General features: G+C 50.8%; 1 protein-coding gene across 6 annotated transcripts in view; it reads left to right on the top strand.

The window, feature by feature from the left end:
* DLG5 (discs large MAGUK scaffold protein 5) overlaps positions 1 to 18,628 on the top strand; it is a 120,464-nt gene that overhangs the window by 35,766 nt on the left and 66,070 nt on the right. For 4 of the 6 annotated variants that reach the window (XM_044942344.2, XM_044942342.2, XM_006056938.4 and 1 more), the window contains exon 2: positions 14,851 to 14,919. The exons of the other annotated variants lie outside the window; for them this stretch is intronic. In XM_044942344.2, the coding sequence (XP_044798279.1) occupies positions 14,851 to 14,919 (69 nt within the window). The remainder of the gene's footprint in view (positions 1 to 14,850; positions 14,920 to 18,628) is intronic. 6 annotated transcript variants of the gene reach the window in all.

The raw sequence follows: 18,628 nt of genomic DNA, 5'->3' as shown, positions 1-18,628 counted from the left end.
CCACCCGCCTCTCTCATCTTTGATGTTGTTGCCATGGACAGAAAGCTGGGAAAATGAAAGAACAGGTTGTAGACTCAGAATGTTTGCCCCCAAGGAAAGCGCTTGTTTGCACAAAATCTGGTCTGACAGTTTCCATTTAAACTAAGAAGTTGGGGGCCCAGCAGGCCCTAGGAGATATGAAAATTGGCTCTTTGTTGGGCTGCATGCTGATGGTAGCTCTGTATCTGAGCTCCATCTGTCACTGGAGATTCGCATTTTTCAGATGAAAATCACTGTCTGGCCACAGGCAACCACACCGCTGCTGTGAGCTGTGAGCGTGCTGCATTTCGCTTTGGAGCCTGCCTGTCTGCCCCTCAAGGTCTCTTCTTTGTTTTTCTGAAATGTGATGAAATGGAACATGCTTTTAAAAATAAATGTTTTCGGGAGATGGGCTGACTAGGGTTATTGGCCGTGACAATCTTATTTTTGCCCCGTGAGTCCCTTATCTCATCTTGGCTGATGGGACACTGGCAAAGGTTGCTTTTATTTTTTTCCCCCTTTTTATTCTTAATTGTGTTTCCAAAGATATTCCTTTTGATCGTTTATTTATTTGCACACAGGCTGAAGAGTCTATAGAATTCATTAACAGTGTTAACTTTTTAAATATTTTTTTTTCCTGAGGATGAAAGCAGTATTCATTTAAAAAAGAAGAAAAAAGACACCAGAACTATTCATGGTAGACAACAGAGTTTCCTTAAGTAGCTGTTGGGAGGTCTGAGGGTGATGAGGAAGGCAGTGGTCTCAGATGGTGGTCATCGGTGGTCCGGGTGGGCAGGGCCATTCTGGGATAATACTGGAGCTGCTGAGTGGGTGGGGGACAGGCAGAGGGAGCAGGGTTTGTCTTAGAAGCAGCTCAGGGGTAAAGGTGCAGGGCCCAGAACTGAGGACATTTGTTCCAAGTCTAGCTGAATAATCTGTCTGGCTCCTTCATCTTTCTGAGCTACAGGAACCTTGTCTATAAATTGAAGCTAATAGCAGTATCCCTTTTCTGGAGTGCTGTGATTTTTAAGTAGGATAGCATTTTTATAAAGAAGATTTATTTATTTTTGGCTGCGCTGAGTCTTCATTGCCGCGTGTGGGCTTTCTCTAGTTGCGGCGGGGGAACTACTCTTCGTTCTGGTGCACGGACTTCTTGTGATGGCTTCTCTTGTTGTGGAGTACAGACTCCAGTCTCTCAAGCTTCAGCGGTTTTGTTTCCTGGGCTTGTTTGCTCCTCGGCATGTGGGACTTTCCCCAACCAAGGACTGATCCCGTGTCCTGTGCGTTGGCAGGTGGATTCTTAACTGCTCGACCGCCAGGGAAACCCAGGATACAGGATTCATTTGACAGTTTTCCATGGCTTTCACTGTGGACGATGTCTGTGTTAGATAGGGCTGTGCAAAGCCTGGCACGGTAGCAACTGGATTAGTGTGGAAGGGCTTCCATAACAAAGTACCACAGACTTGGGGGCTCAGTCGATGGGCGTCTATTGTCTCACAGTCCTGGCGACTACAAGTCCCTGATCAAGGTGTCAGCAGGGCTGGTTTCTTGTGAGACCTGTCTCTTGCATTGGCTTATAGACAGCCGTCTTCTCTCTGTATCCTCAAGGGTCTTTCTTCTGTGTGTGTGCACTTGTCTATGTCCAAATTTCCTCTTCTTAGAAAGATTAGGGCCCACCCTACTGACCTGGTGTTAATTGGATTTCCTCTTTGAAGACCCCGTCTCCAAGCAGAGTCACATGCTGAGATTCTGGGGAGTTAGGACTTTGACATTTGAATTTCAGAGGGAACACAATTCAGCCCTTCACAGATTATTTCCATTATGTGTGGTTCTGTAGTGATGAGGGACCCTGAAGCTGGCCTTGGCACTGTCTCCAGCTCGCCACGTGACCTGGCTCCGTGTGTCTACTCTGGACATCTGTAGAAGGTCAAGGCTGGGTGGCATAGGGGCCCCGTAAGCTCTGAGGAGGCTGAAGTGCAACTGAGAACAAGGATCCAGCTGTTTCTTCAAGCTTTAACTAAGCACTGGCCTTGTGCTGGGGCCGGGCATGGCAGGCACGGCACAGTGACGCTAGCGCAGGGATTCCCATTGACTCAAGGACCCTGAGTGCGTGTGCCGTCGGGTTCCCTGCAGGTGGCCAGTGTGCCAGGAGCTGGGAGGACCCTGAGGTCTTTGGGGACTGGTGTGCTTTGGTTTCATTTGCTACACTCTGTGATTGTGGATGTGGATTTTTTTTTTTTTTCCTTCTCCTTGCACAAGAAAAGTGAAATACCTTCTTTTGTTATCACGATCAACTTTGTCCCACATTTGTGCATTTGAAATACTTCTGTGATCTCCTCCCCCTTCTCAGAAGCCTGGGGCGTTCTTGACTTCCAGGACTGAGTGGCTGGGGCTTTCCGGGATCAAAGTCATTGTAGGATTATGTGATGCTTGGTGGGGTTTGGATCACACTGAAGTCCCAAAGACTTTATATGACTTTAATGGAGAGGGAGGGAGATAAAGGTGCCTTCCCCACCCCCCTCCACTGTTTTTCATTTGTTTTGCTTTTTGCTACCAGTTTTTCTGATGTGGTAAAGTAAACCTAGAATTTACCATCTTAACCGTCAATATTATCAATAAAAACATTCATAGTGTGCTGCCATCCATCTCCAAACCTAAAATCCTTCTGTGATCATACCTCCCCCATTTCCTGGGGCTGATTGGGGACAATTCGTAGATTGTGTGTGGCCAGATTTTGCCTGGGGTAGGGTGTGGGGGGAACTCTTTATTTCTTCATTTGAGGAAAGAGTGGCCATGGGCCCATTTTCTGGGCTTTGGAGTAGGTGATTGATTATGCACTCAGGTTTAAGGTAAATGTGAGCGCTGGATTTGATGAAATTATAGGTTAGAAACTGGAACATGATGGAAGGCTTTGCTGCAAGATTCTAGGGAGAAGGATGCTCTCAATGTTTCACCTTTATCCATGGCGGGGTGCAGGAGATGGCTGGCAAAAGGAGAACACTGCTTGAGTGTGTTCATGCAGTGGGTCGCAGCCCAAGTCCTCTCCCCTGTTTGGGGTGTGACAGCATCTGGTGGTTGTTGTTTAGCCTGCTCAGTCGTGTCCGACTCTTTGCGACCCCATGGACTGCAGCACACCAGGCTTCCCTGTCCTTCACCATCTCCTGGAACTGGTTCGAACTCATGTCCATTGAGTCAGAGATGCCATACAACCATCTTGACTTCTGTTGTCCCCTTCTCCTCCTGCCCTCAATCTTTCCTAGCATCAGGGTCTTTTCTAATGAGTTAGCTCTTCACATCAGGTGGCCAAAGTATTGGCGCTTCAGCTTCAGCATTTGGTACCTGAGCAGATTCCTGCAGGTGAGTGCATGTAGCTGTCCTTTTTGTAAAACTTTGTAAAATGTCCCTGTGGTTTTGAAAATGGACTCCTTTCATCTTCTTCTGAAGGTCCTTTCAAAATCCATAAAAGCATTGTGCAAATAAGTGTGAATCTTTCTGGGTGATGTCACCTTATCCAAGAGGAAAAGGCGTGCAAAGTGTCCCAGGGCTCTTGGGTGGGACAGCCGCTTACTTGGGGCAGGACCTCTGGGAGACCCCCTGGAGGGCCACACTCTTCTCTATACTCTTGTTTCTCAGAGCCTCAAGCAAAGAATAGATGAGATCATTGTCCTTTTATTTTCCCTGAGGGCCCTTTCGGTCCTGGGCATTTAAAGAATGTTGGAGAAACAGATTGGATTTGAGAGTTAATTCTCGTCAGTGATTGATTGTAGTAAGCTTGCTAAGAGCTGGGAACCTTGAAATAGTGTTTCTGTTGGTGGACTGGCCCTTAGGAACAACACAGATCAGGAGCAATGCATACATACCTCCTGGTCTTGGCCTTGGCAGACATCACTGACCCATCCTGGGCTCCTTTCCTAAGCACAGGTATAGCCTCACGCTCCTTAAGCACAGCAGGCAGTTGTCACAAGACATGGCAGTTCTTTCATGATGAACCTCTTGCCTTTTCTGTTCTAATCCAAGCCCTGCAGTTTTGGTGGAGAAACCAAAGCCAGTCAATAGCCATACTTCATTAGCAGAACATCACTGACCTCCAGATGACCGAATCAAATGTTTGTGCTCTGTGTCCTAGACTAGCATTTGGCATGGCAGACCAGCCCCTCCGACCACTCTACCCCACTGCCTTCTGGAAGGCTTAATTCTCGTATTCCCCCTGTTTCCCCAAGTAGTCTTTCTGTGTCTCTCTCTGAAATTTGTATTCCTTCTCCTGTCCCCACAGTTCACATGTCCTAGGATTTTGTCCTGTATGTGCTTAGAACAGTAAGCTTCTCAGGTGACTCAGTGGTAAAGAATCTACCTGCCAAATAGGAGACTTGGATTCCATCCCTGGATCAGGAAGATCCCCTGGAGAAGGAAATGGCAACTCACTCCAGTATTCTTGCCTGGGACATCTCATGGACAGGGGAGCCTGGTGGGCTACAGTCCATGGGGTTGCAATAGAGTCAGAAATGACTTAGTGACTTCACCAACAACACAGTGTTTGGAACAGTACTTCCTGTGTGGGTGCTATTTAGGAAGTCCTAGATCTGACCTTCCCCTTCCCCTCGCTTTTTTCTTACCCAAGGCCTTCACATTGCCAGTGAGCCACTCTAGGCTTGTCACTCATATCCTCCACGCTCTACGGGGTGACTGTGTTAGCTTGAACCTGGCTCCCCAGCTCCGCTTTCTGACCGTCAGCAGCCGGGCACCTCCGCAGAGACTTCCTTTAGCACGTTCATTCAGCCTGAGCCTCAGCAGGGTCTCCTCGTCTGTCTTCACCAGCCTTTTTCAGTCCTCTGCCTCTGTTAACTGAAGTACCTTCCAGTACCTTCATCCCGAACCAGTATCATGCTCTACTTCTCCCCACCCACGGTTCCTTCATCCTAGCCTGTCCTCCCCTCTGCAGTCTCTGTGTCCCTGCTCAGCTCGCACGCCTGACCAGTGGTTCAGGGGAGCTCTTGCAGGAGCATCCTAACTGTTCTCTTTACTTCCAGGCCTTCCTCTTTCCGCCCACCCTGATCACAGGTGCTGGAGACATTGTCCTGACGCTCATCCCTGCTGTCTTACTCCTGTGCTCAGAAGCTTGCAGTGTTCTTGACTTCCAGGACTGAGGGGCTGGGGCTTTACTGGATCAGTGTTGTAGGATTTTGTGATGCTTGGTGGGGTTTGGATCACCCTGAAGCCCCAAAGATTTTGTATTACTTTAATGGAGAGGGAGGGAGATAAAGGTGCCTTCTGTGCCACCCACCCCACCCCACCCCACCCCCCGCCCCGCCCCCACTGTTTTTCATTTATTTTGCTTTTTGCTACCCGTTTTTCTGATGTGGGAAAGTAAACCTAGAATTTACCATCTTACCCATCAATGTTATTAATAAAAACATTCATAGTGTACTGCCATTCCTGCCATCCCCCTCCAAAACTGTTTGCATCCTGCAAGACGAAAACTACACCCATTAAATAGTGACTCCCTTTTTCCCCCTCTCACCCTGGCAGCCACTATTCTGCTTTCTCTACAGTGTTGACTGCTCTAAGTACTTCATAGAAATGGAACCAAACACTTTTTTTGTGTCTCTGTGACTGGCTTATTTCACTTAGCATAATGTCCTTAGAATTCGTCCATGTTGTAGAAGACACCCAAATCGCTTGCCTTTTTAAGGTTGAGTAATATTTTATTGTATGTATATACCACATTTTGCTTATCATTTCATCCGTCAGTAGACACTTGTATTGCTTATACATTTTAGGTATACATTTGTGAATAATGCTACTATGAACATGGGGGTAGGATCACCTTTGAGACCCTCATTTCAGTGTTTTGGGGTAGATGCCCGAGGTGGATATGTTGGATCATGTTATGCTAAGTCACTTCAGTTGTGTCCGACTCTGTGCGACCCCATAGACAGCAGCCACCAGGCTCCCCCCTCCCTGGGGTTCTCCAGGCAAGAACACTGGAGTGGGTTGCCATTTCCTTCTCCAATGCATGAAAGTGAAAAGTGAAAGTGAAGTCGCTCAGTCGTGTCCGACTCTTCGTGACCCCATGGACTGCAGCCCACCAGGCTTCTCCATCCATGGGACTCTCCAGGCAAGAGTACTGGAGTGGGGTGCCATTGCCTTCTCCGATGTTGGATCATATAGTAATACTATTTTTGATTTTCTGTGACACCACCATACTAGTTTCCACAGTGGTTCTACCATTTTCCATTCCTACCAGTAGTGCACAAGGGATCCAGTTTTTCCACATCTGTACCAAGACTTCCTATTTTATTTTATTTATTTATTTTTTTATAGTAGCCATCCTAAGTGATATGAGGTAGCTTCTCATTGTGGTTTGATTTGTATTTCCCTAATGGCTAGGGAGTTGAACATCTTTTCATGTAACTGTTGGCTATTTGTATATATTTTTTGGAGAAATGTCTATCAAGTCATGCCTAATTTTGAACATTTTCTGTTGTTGAGTTTTAGGAGTTCTCTGTTCTGGGGCTTCCCAGGTGGTGCTAGTGGAAAAGAATCCGCCTGCCAGTGCAGGAGATATAAGAGACACGGGTTCAATCCTTAGGTTGGAAAGATCCCTGGAGAAGGGCATGGCACCCCACTCCAGTATTCTTGCCTAGAGAATCCCATGGACAGGGGAGCCTGGCAGACTACAGTCCATAGGGTTGCAAAGAGTTGGACACAACTGAAGCGGTTTAGCATTCACATACTGATACTAATTTCCTATCAGATATGTGATTTGCAAATATTTTCTCTGATTCTGTGTGTTGCCTTTTTACTCTGTTGACAGTGTTTTTCCATTTACCATTTTAAAAATTTTCATGAAGTCCAGTATGTCTGTTTTTTCTTTTGTTGCTGTGTCTCTGGTGTCATATCCAAGAAATCCCTGCCAAATTCAGTATCTTGACATTTGCTAAAAGTTTTCTAGTTTTAGCTCTTATCTTTAAGACTTTGATTCCTTTTGAGTTAATTTTAGTATATGGTATTAGGAAAGGGTCCAAATTCATCCTTTTACACGTGGATATCAAGTTTTCCCAGCATCATTTCTTGAAGACACTCTTCTTTCCTCATTGGATGGTCTTTCAGCACCTGTCAAAAATTACTCGACCATTATGCAAAGGTTAGTTTCTGGGCTCTGTGTTCTGTTCTGTTGGTTTGTATGTCTGCCTGTAAGCCAGTACCACACTGTTCTGATTTCTGCAGCTTTGTCCCCAATCAAGAAGTGTGAGTCCTCCAGCTTTACTCTTCTTTTCCAAGACTGTTTCGGCTGTTTGGTGTTCCTGAGTGTGTGGCCAGAGTGGGAGGCCCAGGTCCATCCAGCTTCTGCTCCTGTGCGGTCACTTTGTACCTCCCATCCCTGTGGCAGGTGTCTCAGTAGGTTCAAACTCAGCAGGGCTGTTGGGGTGGTGGGAGGGTAAGTGGTTTTCCTCCTTGATCTCAGAGTCCTGGGGACCCAGACTGAGCTGCCTTGGTGGTCAGTAGTAGCCAAGGCCCCACACAAAGCATGCAAGGAAGAGGTGTCAATGCTGTTGAAGGAAGAGGGGGGTGAATGGCAACTCGTTGCTGATGAAGACAAGACCTTTCCTTTGTAATGACTGTCTCTGGCCTCTGGACTGAATGTCCCTGACCTGTCCAGCCTGGGGTGTCATGTCCTTGCCCACTTTCTGGTCTGAGCCCAGGGCCTTTGCACTTGCTGTTCCTCTACCTGGAACAGTCTTCTCCAGCACTCAGCTTCCTCCAGACTCCTTCAGGTCTCTGTTCAGATGTGACATCCCAGAGAGACCTCCCCTGACCCTTGTCCCACCATAGCCACCTCTCTGCCCTACCCCACTCACCCTCCATTTTACCCTGCTACAATTTTCTTCATAGCACTTACTACCTAATGCAGTTTGCATTGGCTTGTTGAGTTATTTCTCTCCTATCCGCATTCCTTTGAACACCATGAGGGCAGGGACTCTCTGTCTTATTCTCGGCTGCACCCCCAGTTTGTTCACTAAGCATTTGGTGAAGCAGTGGGCTTTGTGTTCCCAGGGCAGGCATGCCTACTAAGGGATGGTGTCTGTGCAGAGCACCATTATTGCATCTCTCTTGAAGGGCTGACCAATGCCCTTATATGCGCAGGTGAGGGTCATGGAAAGGTTGGAGCGTGGCCTGGTGTGATGCTCAGCATGCAGTGAACACTCGGTCTTGTTCTGTCTGATTCAGAGGACAAGAGATCGTCAAGTGAGGCTGGAAAGGCTTGGAATTGGCCATAGCTGGGCAGAATGATGGAAGGGGGTGGGAGGCCTCCTTATACCGAGGGGAAGAAAACAAAGGCATAGCAGGGCCGGATTCAGGTATCGGGAGCGGACACTCAGGGCTGAGAGCCAGGTAACAAGAATGGGAACTAACGTTTGTGGAGCGCGTGTCTGTGTGCCTGGCTCCATCCCCAGGGCTTTACCTTTCCTCGTTCGGTTCTCATAGCCCAGAATTCTTCCTATTTCATAAACCAGGAAATGAAGGGCAGAAAGTGGAAGCAGCTTGCTTACAGTCACACTGCTGGTAGGTGGCAAGCCTGAGCTCAGGGTGTGTGGGCCCAGGACCTGTCCTTGTACCAACAACCTGCAGTGCAAAGTTGCGGTGGAGGGCAGCACATGCCACTCAGTCATAGGCCAGACAGAGAGGAGGGTGCTGGTCTGTTGGACTCCTGGTGCCGATCAGAAGTTTATTCCAGGGCGCACGCACTCACTGTGCCGTGTCTGGCTGCAGCGCAGTGGAAGCTTGGCTGCCTGTGCTGCACTATTTCCTGTCCCGCCTCGGTGTGTCCTCTTGGCTGCTGACTTAGGGGCCTGAGCTCTGGTGAGGGTAGCAGAGCAGTGACTCTGCAGCCGGCCCTTCTCCACTCTCTCGTCTGTTTTCTTTGTTTTGGGGGGCCCGTCAGGTGTGGCTGTGCTCATTGATGATGAACACGCCCCATTACATCATTGTGTTTTAGTAGGAGACTCTTGAAGTCTGTCTCAGTCTCCTTCCTACCCTCTAGGGTGGAAATGATGACCAGCCCAGCCTCCCTTCCTTGAGCCATCCAGATCCTACTCTGAGCCACTTCCTGGGCTTTCTAGGTCAGGTGACAACTGTCACCCAGCCTGGCCAGGAGGCACGAGCCTTCTCGTGTATGGCAGGGAGAAGGTGCTTTCCCCCCGGAGGTGGGCATGTCAGGTACCTGAAGCAGGACTTTCTTGATCAATGTGCCAGGCTCCATGGCTGCTCCATTCCAGGCCCCGGTCACTCCCTATCTCCTGAAATGTCTGGACTTGTCGGCCTCCAACCGTGGGTCTCCGCATTCACAACCTGGGGCCCTGTTGTTAAGGGAGGAGGAAGCTGAGGCCCTGGGGAGGGGCATAGCTGCACTGAACTGTGGTTCTCCAACGGGGCTTCTCAGCAGCCGGAGGCGCCCACCCTCCTAGCAGCCCCCGAGGTCCTTAGAAGCAGGGGGGCAGGCTCAGCACACAGCACTTTCACCTGCCTGCCTCCTTCTCATACCTACAGTTCAGGGAGTCAAGTGTCTCAGCACCCAGCATGGTCTGGACATGGGATGGGAGGAAGGAGTAGCAAGTGTCAGGGCCATAAGCCACAGCTCACCCCTCTTTCTTTCTTCTTACTTCTAGTCCCCAGGCCCCGTTCAGCTCAGTGTCTGGCTCGGAGGGGACAAGCCTTCTCTGGGGGATTGTATCTCTGTGAGGCCCTGGACAGGGGCGCCCCTGCTCTGAGACTTCTCACGTACACAGAGGGGTGGGTTCTGCCTATGTCTCCTCCAGGCTGACCTGGCTTCTTGGTGCCTGTCCAAGTCCAGCAGCCTCCAGGCTCCTTCCTCCATGAAGTCTCCCCGGACTGCCAGACCTTTAGAAGCTGGGCAGCAGTGTTGTGACTAGGGATCAGGAGCGCAGACGTTGAGCTGGACTGTCTGGGTTTGTATCCTGTTCACCCCATGACCTTAAGCAGTCACTTCATTGTTGTAACCCTTTGTTTTCTCCTCTGTCATTGCAGGTGTAATGGCAACCTCAGGGTTAGTGTGGGAATTCACTGAGAGAATACATGCAGAGTTTAGTACATCCCGGCACTTATAGGGCTCAGTATCAGCTGCTGCTATTATTATGACTGGTGTTGTTATTATTAGTGCTCTGCAGCCCAGCAGTTTGTCACTGTGGACTGTTCAGCCTTGTCACCCTGGCAGACAGCTTTCCTTATGGGTAACCCAAGGATTGAGGACGGCGGGGTTGGAAGGTCTGGTTTGACTGCAGGAGCAGCAGCCGACCCTCGGGGCGCTGGCAGGGCCAAGCGCTGTGTCACGGCCTTTTCATATTAACTCAGTTGATACTCTGTGAAGTTAGTACTCCTCTTGTCCCATTTTACAGACGTGCACGTGGAGGCAGTGAGAGGCTGAGGGTACACAGCTGCTAAGGGGCAGAGCTGGGAGTTGAACCCAGGCCGACTGGTACCGTCAGTCTTCTAGTCACTGCTCCCTCGGGTTTGCAGTTGGGCCCCAGGCTCAGAGAGGGGAAGGGCCTTCCATAGACTCTCAGCAGGCAAGTCGCCTCCTGAGCCCCTGGCTTCTCTTCTGTCTCTTAAACCCAGCCCAGTGTCGGGCTCGCAGGGCTTAGCCGTGTCCTAGGACTGTTGGACGCACGTGGGCGTGAGAGTGACTGGTTGCCCTCGGCCGTCCATCCGTGGGTGGTCAGCTCTGAGCTGGAGGGAGGGTTCTGGGCTGGGACAGGTGGCCAGGTGGTGATCCTTCCCGCCCTGTCGCAGAGCCCCCAGGGAAGAGCGGCTTGCTTCCCGGGTGCTGGGGGAGGTGCGTGTCCTCCAGCGCCCAGAGCTGTGTCGCTCGGCGCCTCAGGCTGGAGCAGTGAGAGGACTCTGCCTGCCGCTGGAGGCTGGAGCAAGCCCCTTTGGTTCTCGGTTTCATGGGGAGGAAGCGTGAGTCACCGGGGCCTTTACAAGCCCCAGGTGAATGGAGGGGTGTGTTCTGGTGGGGGGTGGGGGAACGGCGGGGGGAGGTGCACAGGCCCCAGGAGGGGGCCTCGGAGGGCTGGGCGTTCTGTTACCGCTTGGGTGATTTTACTGGAAGTTTTTTTGAAGTGGTCTCTGTGACCCAGTGGGGCTGAGTCACAGAGTAAATACAATTAGCATTGCGGCCTCTGGGGAAGGACGCAGACAATGCCTGTGGCCCAGGCCAGTCCCCGTCTGCCAGCTCTCTCCCAGGGCTTCTGCCTGGCTCCCACACACATCCCTGCCTGCCTGCTGACTCGGGTCAGCCTTGCTTTCAGTCCTGCTGTGGACCTCACTCCCTGCAGGCATGTTAGAAATGCAGAGTCTCAGGCCCCACCCCAGGTCTCCCCAGCCAGAGCCTGCACCTTGACCGGTTCCCCAGGTAGTTGCTGTGCAGGGAACCCCTTGTATCATCACTCTGCTCCACACGGCCATGAGAACCTGGCTCCCACTCTGCTCTCCTCTGGAACTCTCACGATCATACGACTTTCTCCGGGTCCTCTCAGGACCTCTGCACTGGCTTGTCTGAGTTTGTGGCAACCGTCCTGAGTGTCAGTGCCTTGCTGTTCTGTGGGCCTGGAGGGGGAGGCGGTGGAGGCAGTAGTGGTGTGGGAAGCTGGCCCTCGTTCATCCAGACCTCTGTGAGAGGTGGAGGGTGTGCCTTCGGGTTTGGGGTGGGCGGGCGGGGGGTGCAGTGCCTTCAAGGGAACTCCTACCTGCTCACATGGCCAAGGGTGAGGGGCTTTGCGGGGCAGGGGAGCGTGCACAGTGAGATGGGACCCCTGTTGGCCTCCAGAATGGATTGTGAAATCCCAGGGGTAGGTGACGTCTATCTCACCCCTCGGAAGCCATCGCTTAGCAAAGACACCACGTGACTTTGGAGGAAAGTGACTCCTTTTGCCTTTTCCCGACAGTCCCGACCACACAGGCTTTTAAAGACAACAATAGCCAAAGAGACAAAGCATGACCAAGACAGTGTCGTCTTCGGACCTTTTTTTCCCCCCCGAATGACGTCTAAGGCCCTGGGAACATTGTAGAAACTGGGCCTTGTCCAATTTTCATCGTCCCCTGGCAGCCCCAGCACTGGCCCCCAGGAGCCCTGCCAGCCAGCTCAGGGGAGGTAATGCCCGGAGATGCAGATAAAGATGTCATACCGCCCCCGGGTCAGGCCCCACAGCCCCATCAGGTCAGGACACAGGGGGCAGGGAAGAGGAACAGAGTGTGTTGGTTGGCCAGTTGACTCCTCCCAGCCAGGGGGGAAGGTGGGAGGAGAGAGAGAAGGGTGTCTGCCAAGTTTAATTAACAGTGGAAACTCACCACGGGGGAGGAGAGAGACAATCTGCAGGGGAGGGGCGGTTTACTGGAAGATGGGCCGCTGCTGATGCCAATAATGAGAAAGAGGCACAGCGTTCTGCAGGGAGCATCACCAGAGCGCAGCCTGTGGTGTCATAAGCAGGGCTGGGCTGAGCTTAGATCTCTGAGGTGTGAGCGGGACGGTGTAGCAGTGCCTGCTTTATCTGAGTAGCTGTCTTTTGAAAACAGTCCACCAACATACCGGCTGGTTTGGTATATTACTCTCTAACCCCTTTAACCACCCCCTGCCCCCGATAGCAGCAGCAAAAAATAATTAAGAAAATAGCAGTTGAGTTTAGCAGATAGGCATGCTGTTGTATTCTTGGTTTTTGAAGACACCCATGGATTGGCTGCATTGCACCTGACTTTATTTCATAGATCTTTATGTCATGCTTGATGTTTATGACAGGGGAAGAGGAATGCTGTGAGAAGCCTGTGATGCTCATTGTTTAGACAGAAATGAATTGTGTGGGTTGAATGTGAAATGCAGGATATAGCTCACTGAACATCGCTTACATATTTTTTAGTAGGATCGATAGAGGACTTGCTGGGTTGCCGGGGGTTTTCTGGTTCTGTCTCCCTTCAGAGGATGTGCAGAGCCCACCTATGATATCCCTGCCAGGTGGGCACGGAGTAAATGCATGTGTTGTGAGAGCCCCCAGCACCTGGGTCTTCTCGGACCGAGGCAGTACTGACCGTTAGGCCACCCTGCCCTGCATCCAGCAGCTGTTTCAGGCGTGCTGTTGGAGGCCAGTTGAACAAGTTGAATCCCTTTGGGTGATCCTTTCCACTTCCCAAGCAAGCCTCTTCCATCCATGCTACGTGCCCAGAGGTTCTCCAGAGATTCTCAGAAAATGTGATAATGAAGCCATTGGCTGTCGCAGGCCACTGTTGGACTGCTTGCCATTATCTAAGTCCCTTTTTTCTAATTTTCTCTTTTTCCGCTCTCTCCTTTCATCTCTCTCTGGTGGGCCGCCAGGGCTGTTCGTTGCCCTGCCCTCTGTGTGTGGTCTTCATCTTTCCCCTCCACGTCTTCCCCATCCTTTCGGGGTCTTCCCTGTCCCCTGGTGCACCTCTTCGTCCCCTCATCTGTGAGTTTCCTTGCTCTTCTCCTTCTCCCCTGCTCACTCCATGTCTTTGTCCCTTTTCTTTCCCTTCTGAAGGTGTGCAGGTGTAGAGTAGCTAGTCAACAGTTGAGATGGGAGAAAACCTCTTAGATTTGACCCTGCATTTTTGATCCTGGAGTCCAAGGTCTCATAAATTCTTGGTTGCTTTCTGACACCAAAGCCCTAGGGCTCATTCAAAGGCTTTATTGCAAAAATCTCATCTCTGGCTCACCCACTTTGCCCAGTACACACACGCCTTCATTGTGTAGTTCTTTCGGTTCCAAGAACAAAACATTGCATTCTTCCCATTGTCTTGTTTTATTTGACCCACCATCTCTGCATGTTGTGCTTTTTTCAACTCCCATTCAGTCTCTGGGTCGGTTCGCCCACCCTCTTGCTTTTGTGTCATCTGTCGTCTTGGTAAGCAAAGCACACCTTTGTTTCTGTTCTTCATGGGAAACATTATCTCTGAAATGCGTCAGGGGGAAGGACCTTCTGAGCCATCTGGTTGAACCCCTTCATGTTACAGACTTGAGAAACAGAGATCCAGAAAACCGAGGCCACTGGCCAGTTACTCACATGTGGATAAGAGCTGGGCTCAGATCTGGATTTCTTGACCCAGAGGTTTTTCCTGATACCAGGCAGGTAACATCCTGGCTTTGAAGATATTTGAATTCAAAGCAAACCATGATGGTTATGTATCTGCCACTAGGAGTCAACAAGTGTCAACCCCCCCGCCCTTGAAAAAACTTGTTATCCCCCAGCTTTGGTGACTGTGTAATTGCTCATAATTTTATGAGTAACTTTTACTAAGGGGGCAGCCACTGACTAAATTATTAAGGACTGAGCTTGAATACAGTTAGGACCTAAGAGCAGAATAGTCTGGCATGAAGAATAAAAGCTTCACATATGCTCACTTAGGCTCTGTTACTCTCTATATGGAAGCCAGAATCACCCTGATACAAACCTGTAGGAAATCCCCAGGCCCCTTGTCACCCTGGGTGTGTGGCTCCCTTGCTAAGTAAGCCTTTTCCCAGATGTCCTGACAAGAAGCCAGCTGACTGACTCTAAGCTGTCCTCTGCAGTGCAGAGATCACTCAGAAGGTGGCCAAAGGTGAGGCGGAACCTGGGGCCGAAACACCGCAGATGAGACCCTGTCGACCACATCTCCCCTGCCCGGCCCGTGATTCTGATGTCTAGTGCTTGGTGCGGTGCTGCTTCTCAGCCTGGCACCCACTGAAGTCAGTTGGTCTGACAGTGGTTTGGGGTGTAGACAAGAGAGCCCTTGGGATCGGTAACAAACGGCCCCTCTTTCTGCCTGCAGGCTCCACCTACAGCGTCTTGTCCATCATGCCCTCAGACTCGGAGAGCAGCAGCTCGCTCAGCAGTGCGGGTGAGTACCTCCTTCCTGGGGACCCCTCCTTTCCGGAGGACCTCAGGGAGGCGGGGGGCTAGGGCCGAGCCGGGGCAGCGCCAGGTACGTGGGTGGGAAGTTGGCTGTCACCTCCCTCGTGCAGTCATCTCTATTCGCCTCTTCGCTCATTGGCACGTCCTCTTCCAGGAGGAGGCAGAACTCTGCTGTTAGCAGGGGCGTACGTGGTGGGGAGGTACCCATGTCACTATTTCTCCATTTTGTCAGGGCACAGGACTTCTCAGAGAGCCTGTTGTCCCCTGCCCTCAGCCCCCGGCCTCGTAGCGCCTGGTGCCTGCTGTCCAGGAGACCGACCCCTTTGGGAACTGTCCTTTGTGAGCAGGAACAGCCCACAGGGAGTGAGTACTGCCTTGAGGGCAGGAGTCGCCAGTTCATGCTGAATCGGGGTGTGTGTCTCTGCATGTGGGTTCCGGAAGCCGTAGAGGGAGGCTGTCCCTGCTGTCATTGGAGATGTCTCCGGGGAGGAAAGTTGTTATGGTCTTCCAGTCTTCCCGCATCTCCGTGGCCTGTCCCCTGTGTCCCACCTGTCCTGCGTGTAACACCCTAGTGTGGCTCTGTGTCCTGGTCTGACCTTGACACCTTCGGTGGTGAGTCCTGGAGGTTTTGAGTCGGAAGGGCTCACAGATGTCATCTGGTCCAGTTCTTTCCTTTTCCTGCAATAGACAAATGGGGAAATGGGCACTCAGAGAGGGAACGTCTCGTGTCTGAGATTCTGGAACTAGCCAGGGAAAGGCCTCTCATGAGTTAATCTGACTGATCCAGGGCACTTCCGGGGTGGCAGAAGTGGGCTTACCATATAGTGGTGAGTAGGCAGATGTGCTCATGGATCTTAGGGTCTACTGGGGCGATAGTCAGGTGAGTAGACACAGTAAGTAAGGTCAGAGTGATGAGAGGGGTACCAGAGGGAAGATCGTCTTCATTTTCTAGGGCTGTCCTAGCAAAGCACCATAAACTGAGTGGCTTACACTAGAGAACTTTACTCTGTCCAAATTCTGGAGGCCAGAGTCTTGAGATGAAGGTGTCGGCAAGGCCACGTGCCCTCGAGGACACCAGGAACAGGTCTTTCCAGGCTGCTTTCCTCCTGGTGGTGTGTTGGTGATCTCAGATCATCCTTGGCTTGTAGGTGCATCACTCTAGTCTCTGCATCCATCTTCACGTGGTGTTCTCTCTCTGGATGTGTCTCCAAATTTTCTTTTAAAAACAGGACACCATTCACATTAGTTTTGGAACCTGCCCTACTCTAGTATGATCTTAACTTGATCATCTGTAAGGACCATATTTCCTAATAAGATTACATTCACGTTTACTGGGAATGAGGACTTTAGCATCCATCTGTGGGGCAAAGCTCAGCCCCTCAGAGGTCCCCACATCCTCCTTAGGGTTCAGGGAGGACTCTGCTGGGGCCATAGTTCACTTTGCCCTGCCCGCTTTGGGTCGGTGAGATACAGGGATTGAATGGTGGAGTTGTGGAGATTTTGAACATGGGACTGGCTTTCAGGAAGTGCATGGTGGGGCAGTCAGGTTGAGTGCAGCGGTGGTAAGATGGGTTTTTTTTAAACTGAGCTGGTTGAGCTCTGAGCGCACCTCTCTTGCCCCACCCTTTTCCAGCTCCGTATTTCCCTTGGGAAAAAGGTGCAGTGATCTAACTAGCATCTGACCAACCCATTCACATCCAAGTGTTGCCTTTCCTAGGAGCATTTGCATTTTAAAAGGAGATTCTAGAGAGAGAGAGTGCTTAAACCACTGCAGTTATTGTTAATGGTGGGATTTCAGGCATGAGTAGGAAGTTTTTTTTTGTGCGGCTGGACCTTTGTATACTTTGAAGAAGCGTCATGTCAGCGACCCACCAGCTGGCCCTTGGGATGGAGGGTCCCCAGTGTCCCTGGATACGTGTTGGCAGCCGGCAGAGAGTAGTGTTGTGTTGTACGTCACTGTCTGTGCCGTCTTGGATGCTCAAGATCTGCGTGCATCCCTTCAGGTCAAAACCTCTCCAGTTCCCCAGTAGCCAAGTTCTCCTCCTCTGCTTTTCTGCATAGAGTCAGCATTGACCTTGGGGTGAGTAGCCCCATTTCTCTGCAGGCTGACCTCAGTGTCCCCATGGCTGTATTGGCCAGAAGGCTTTTGGCTGCAGCAGTACGGAATACCTATTCATACTGCCTTAGACGAGAGAAATGTGTGATCTCGCGTGGTAAAGGTGCTGAGGGTGGGCTAAGTACATCAAGTGTGACTTTGCGGGCCTCTGTGTGGCGTCTTCCCTCACGCTGATGGCAGGGGCAGCCGTCACATCTGGACCTGAGAGCGTCCTGGGCAACTATGCTCATTGTGGGAACTGCTAGCCACACGTGGCTATTTAAATTCCAGTGAATTAATGTGAAATGAAATCGCTAGTTTCAGTAGACACACTAGCCACGTTGCAAGTGTTCTACAGCACCCGTGGCTAGTGGCCACTGTAGTAGACGGAGCAGATAAAAGAATGTCTCCATCATCACTAGTGGCCCAGAGGACGAAGGAGGTCATCTCCTCTTGTGTCTCCTGAGGGGCAAAGAAGACTTTCCCAGAAGGTCTTCAGCACAGTCCCCAGTCCCTGTCCCTTGTTTGTGCCCAAACCGCCACTCATGCAGTGTGGCCCTTGGACCAGCAGCACCCAGATAGATGATAGAAATGCAAGTTCTTGGGCTTCAAAAGCTCTGAGGATGGGTCTCAGCATCCACTTTTAACAGCCTTCTTGTTTGGAGATGAGCTGACCTAACCTGGTCCCAGGCAAGGGCACTGGAATGTCTGTGGCCAGCTTGAACCAGTTCCTTGGACTGGAGTGAATGGAGGGTCAGCCCTGGCCCACTGCAGCACCTTCAGGAGGAATTCCCCCTGGCTCAGCCTCACCTAATGATGGGCAGAGCACTTCCTTTCCTGGCCGTCTTAGGCACCCCATGGCCCTGGCTGAGGGGCTGATGAGTCAGATGGAGACTGGCTGTTTTTGTTTGTTATGGTCTTTCTCCATGAACCTAAGGAAAGGCAAGGTCTTATAATAAAAATATCATTTTCACTTTCCCACTTATATCTCCCTAACCAAGAATGTTTGGGAAAAGAGCAAGTTATACATAGCTAAGAGAAAATTGGTAGGTGGAACCTTGGGTATAGCACTTTTTCTGTAACAGCTGGTACCTGGCTGCCCCTACCTCTTCCCAGCTTCCATCAGGTCCTCAGGTAGTCTGTCCATTTTAGCTTTCCAGCCTGACCCTGCTAACAACATACCAACAGACCTAAATGTTGCCTTATCTTTCTAGGCAATTTTCATCAGCTGAGCACATGTGGCTTCTTTGAGGCTTTCCCCCACCCCATGTGGCCTGTTATTTAAGTAGGCCCCATGGATCTGCCCAGGGGAGGCACACTCTTTACAGACAATCCATATTTTTTCCTCCCCGTTCATCCTGACCTCATTTCTCAGGTGCCTTTCCCCACCGCCACCCCCTCCCCTCCCCCCTCCCCCATCTTGGGTAACTAGAGAAGTTTTAAGAAGAAGAGAGATTTTTGGGCAACATTTTTTAAATGAGCCTTACATTTCATACAAATTGAAGTAACAGGGGAGCTTTCTTATTAAAGAGAGAGATGTCCTGGTTTGTTGGCAGGAAAAAGAGCTGGAGGGCTTCCTTTCCATCCTAACAAAGATTCC

Source organism: Bubalus bubalis, chromosome 4, assembly GCF_019923935.1.
Source record: "Bubalus bubalis isolate 160015118507 breed Murrah chromosome 4, NDDB_SH_1, whole genome shotgun sequence".
In the NCBI taxonomy this organism is placed as follows: domain Eukaryota; kingdom Metazoa; phylum Chordata; class Mammalia; order Artiodactyla; family Bovidae; genus Bubalus; species Bubalus bubalis.
Note: the sequence above shows the minus strand (reverse complement) of the source record. Positions and strands in the feature narration are given on the sequence as shown.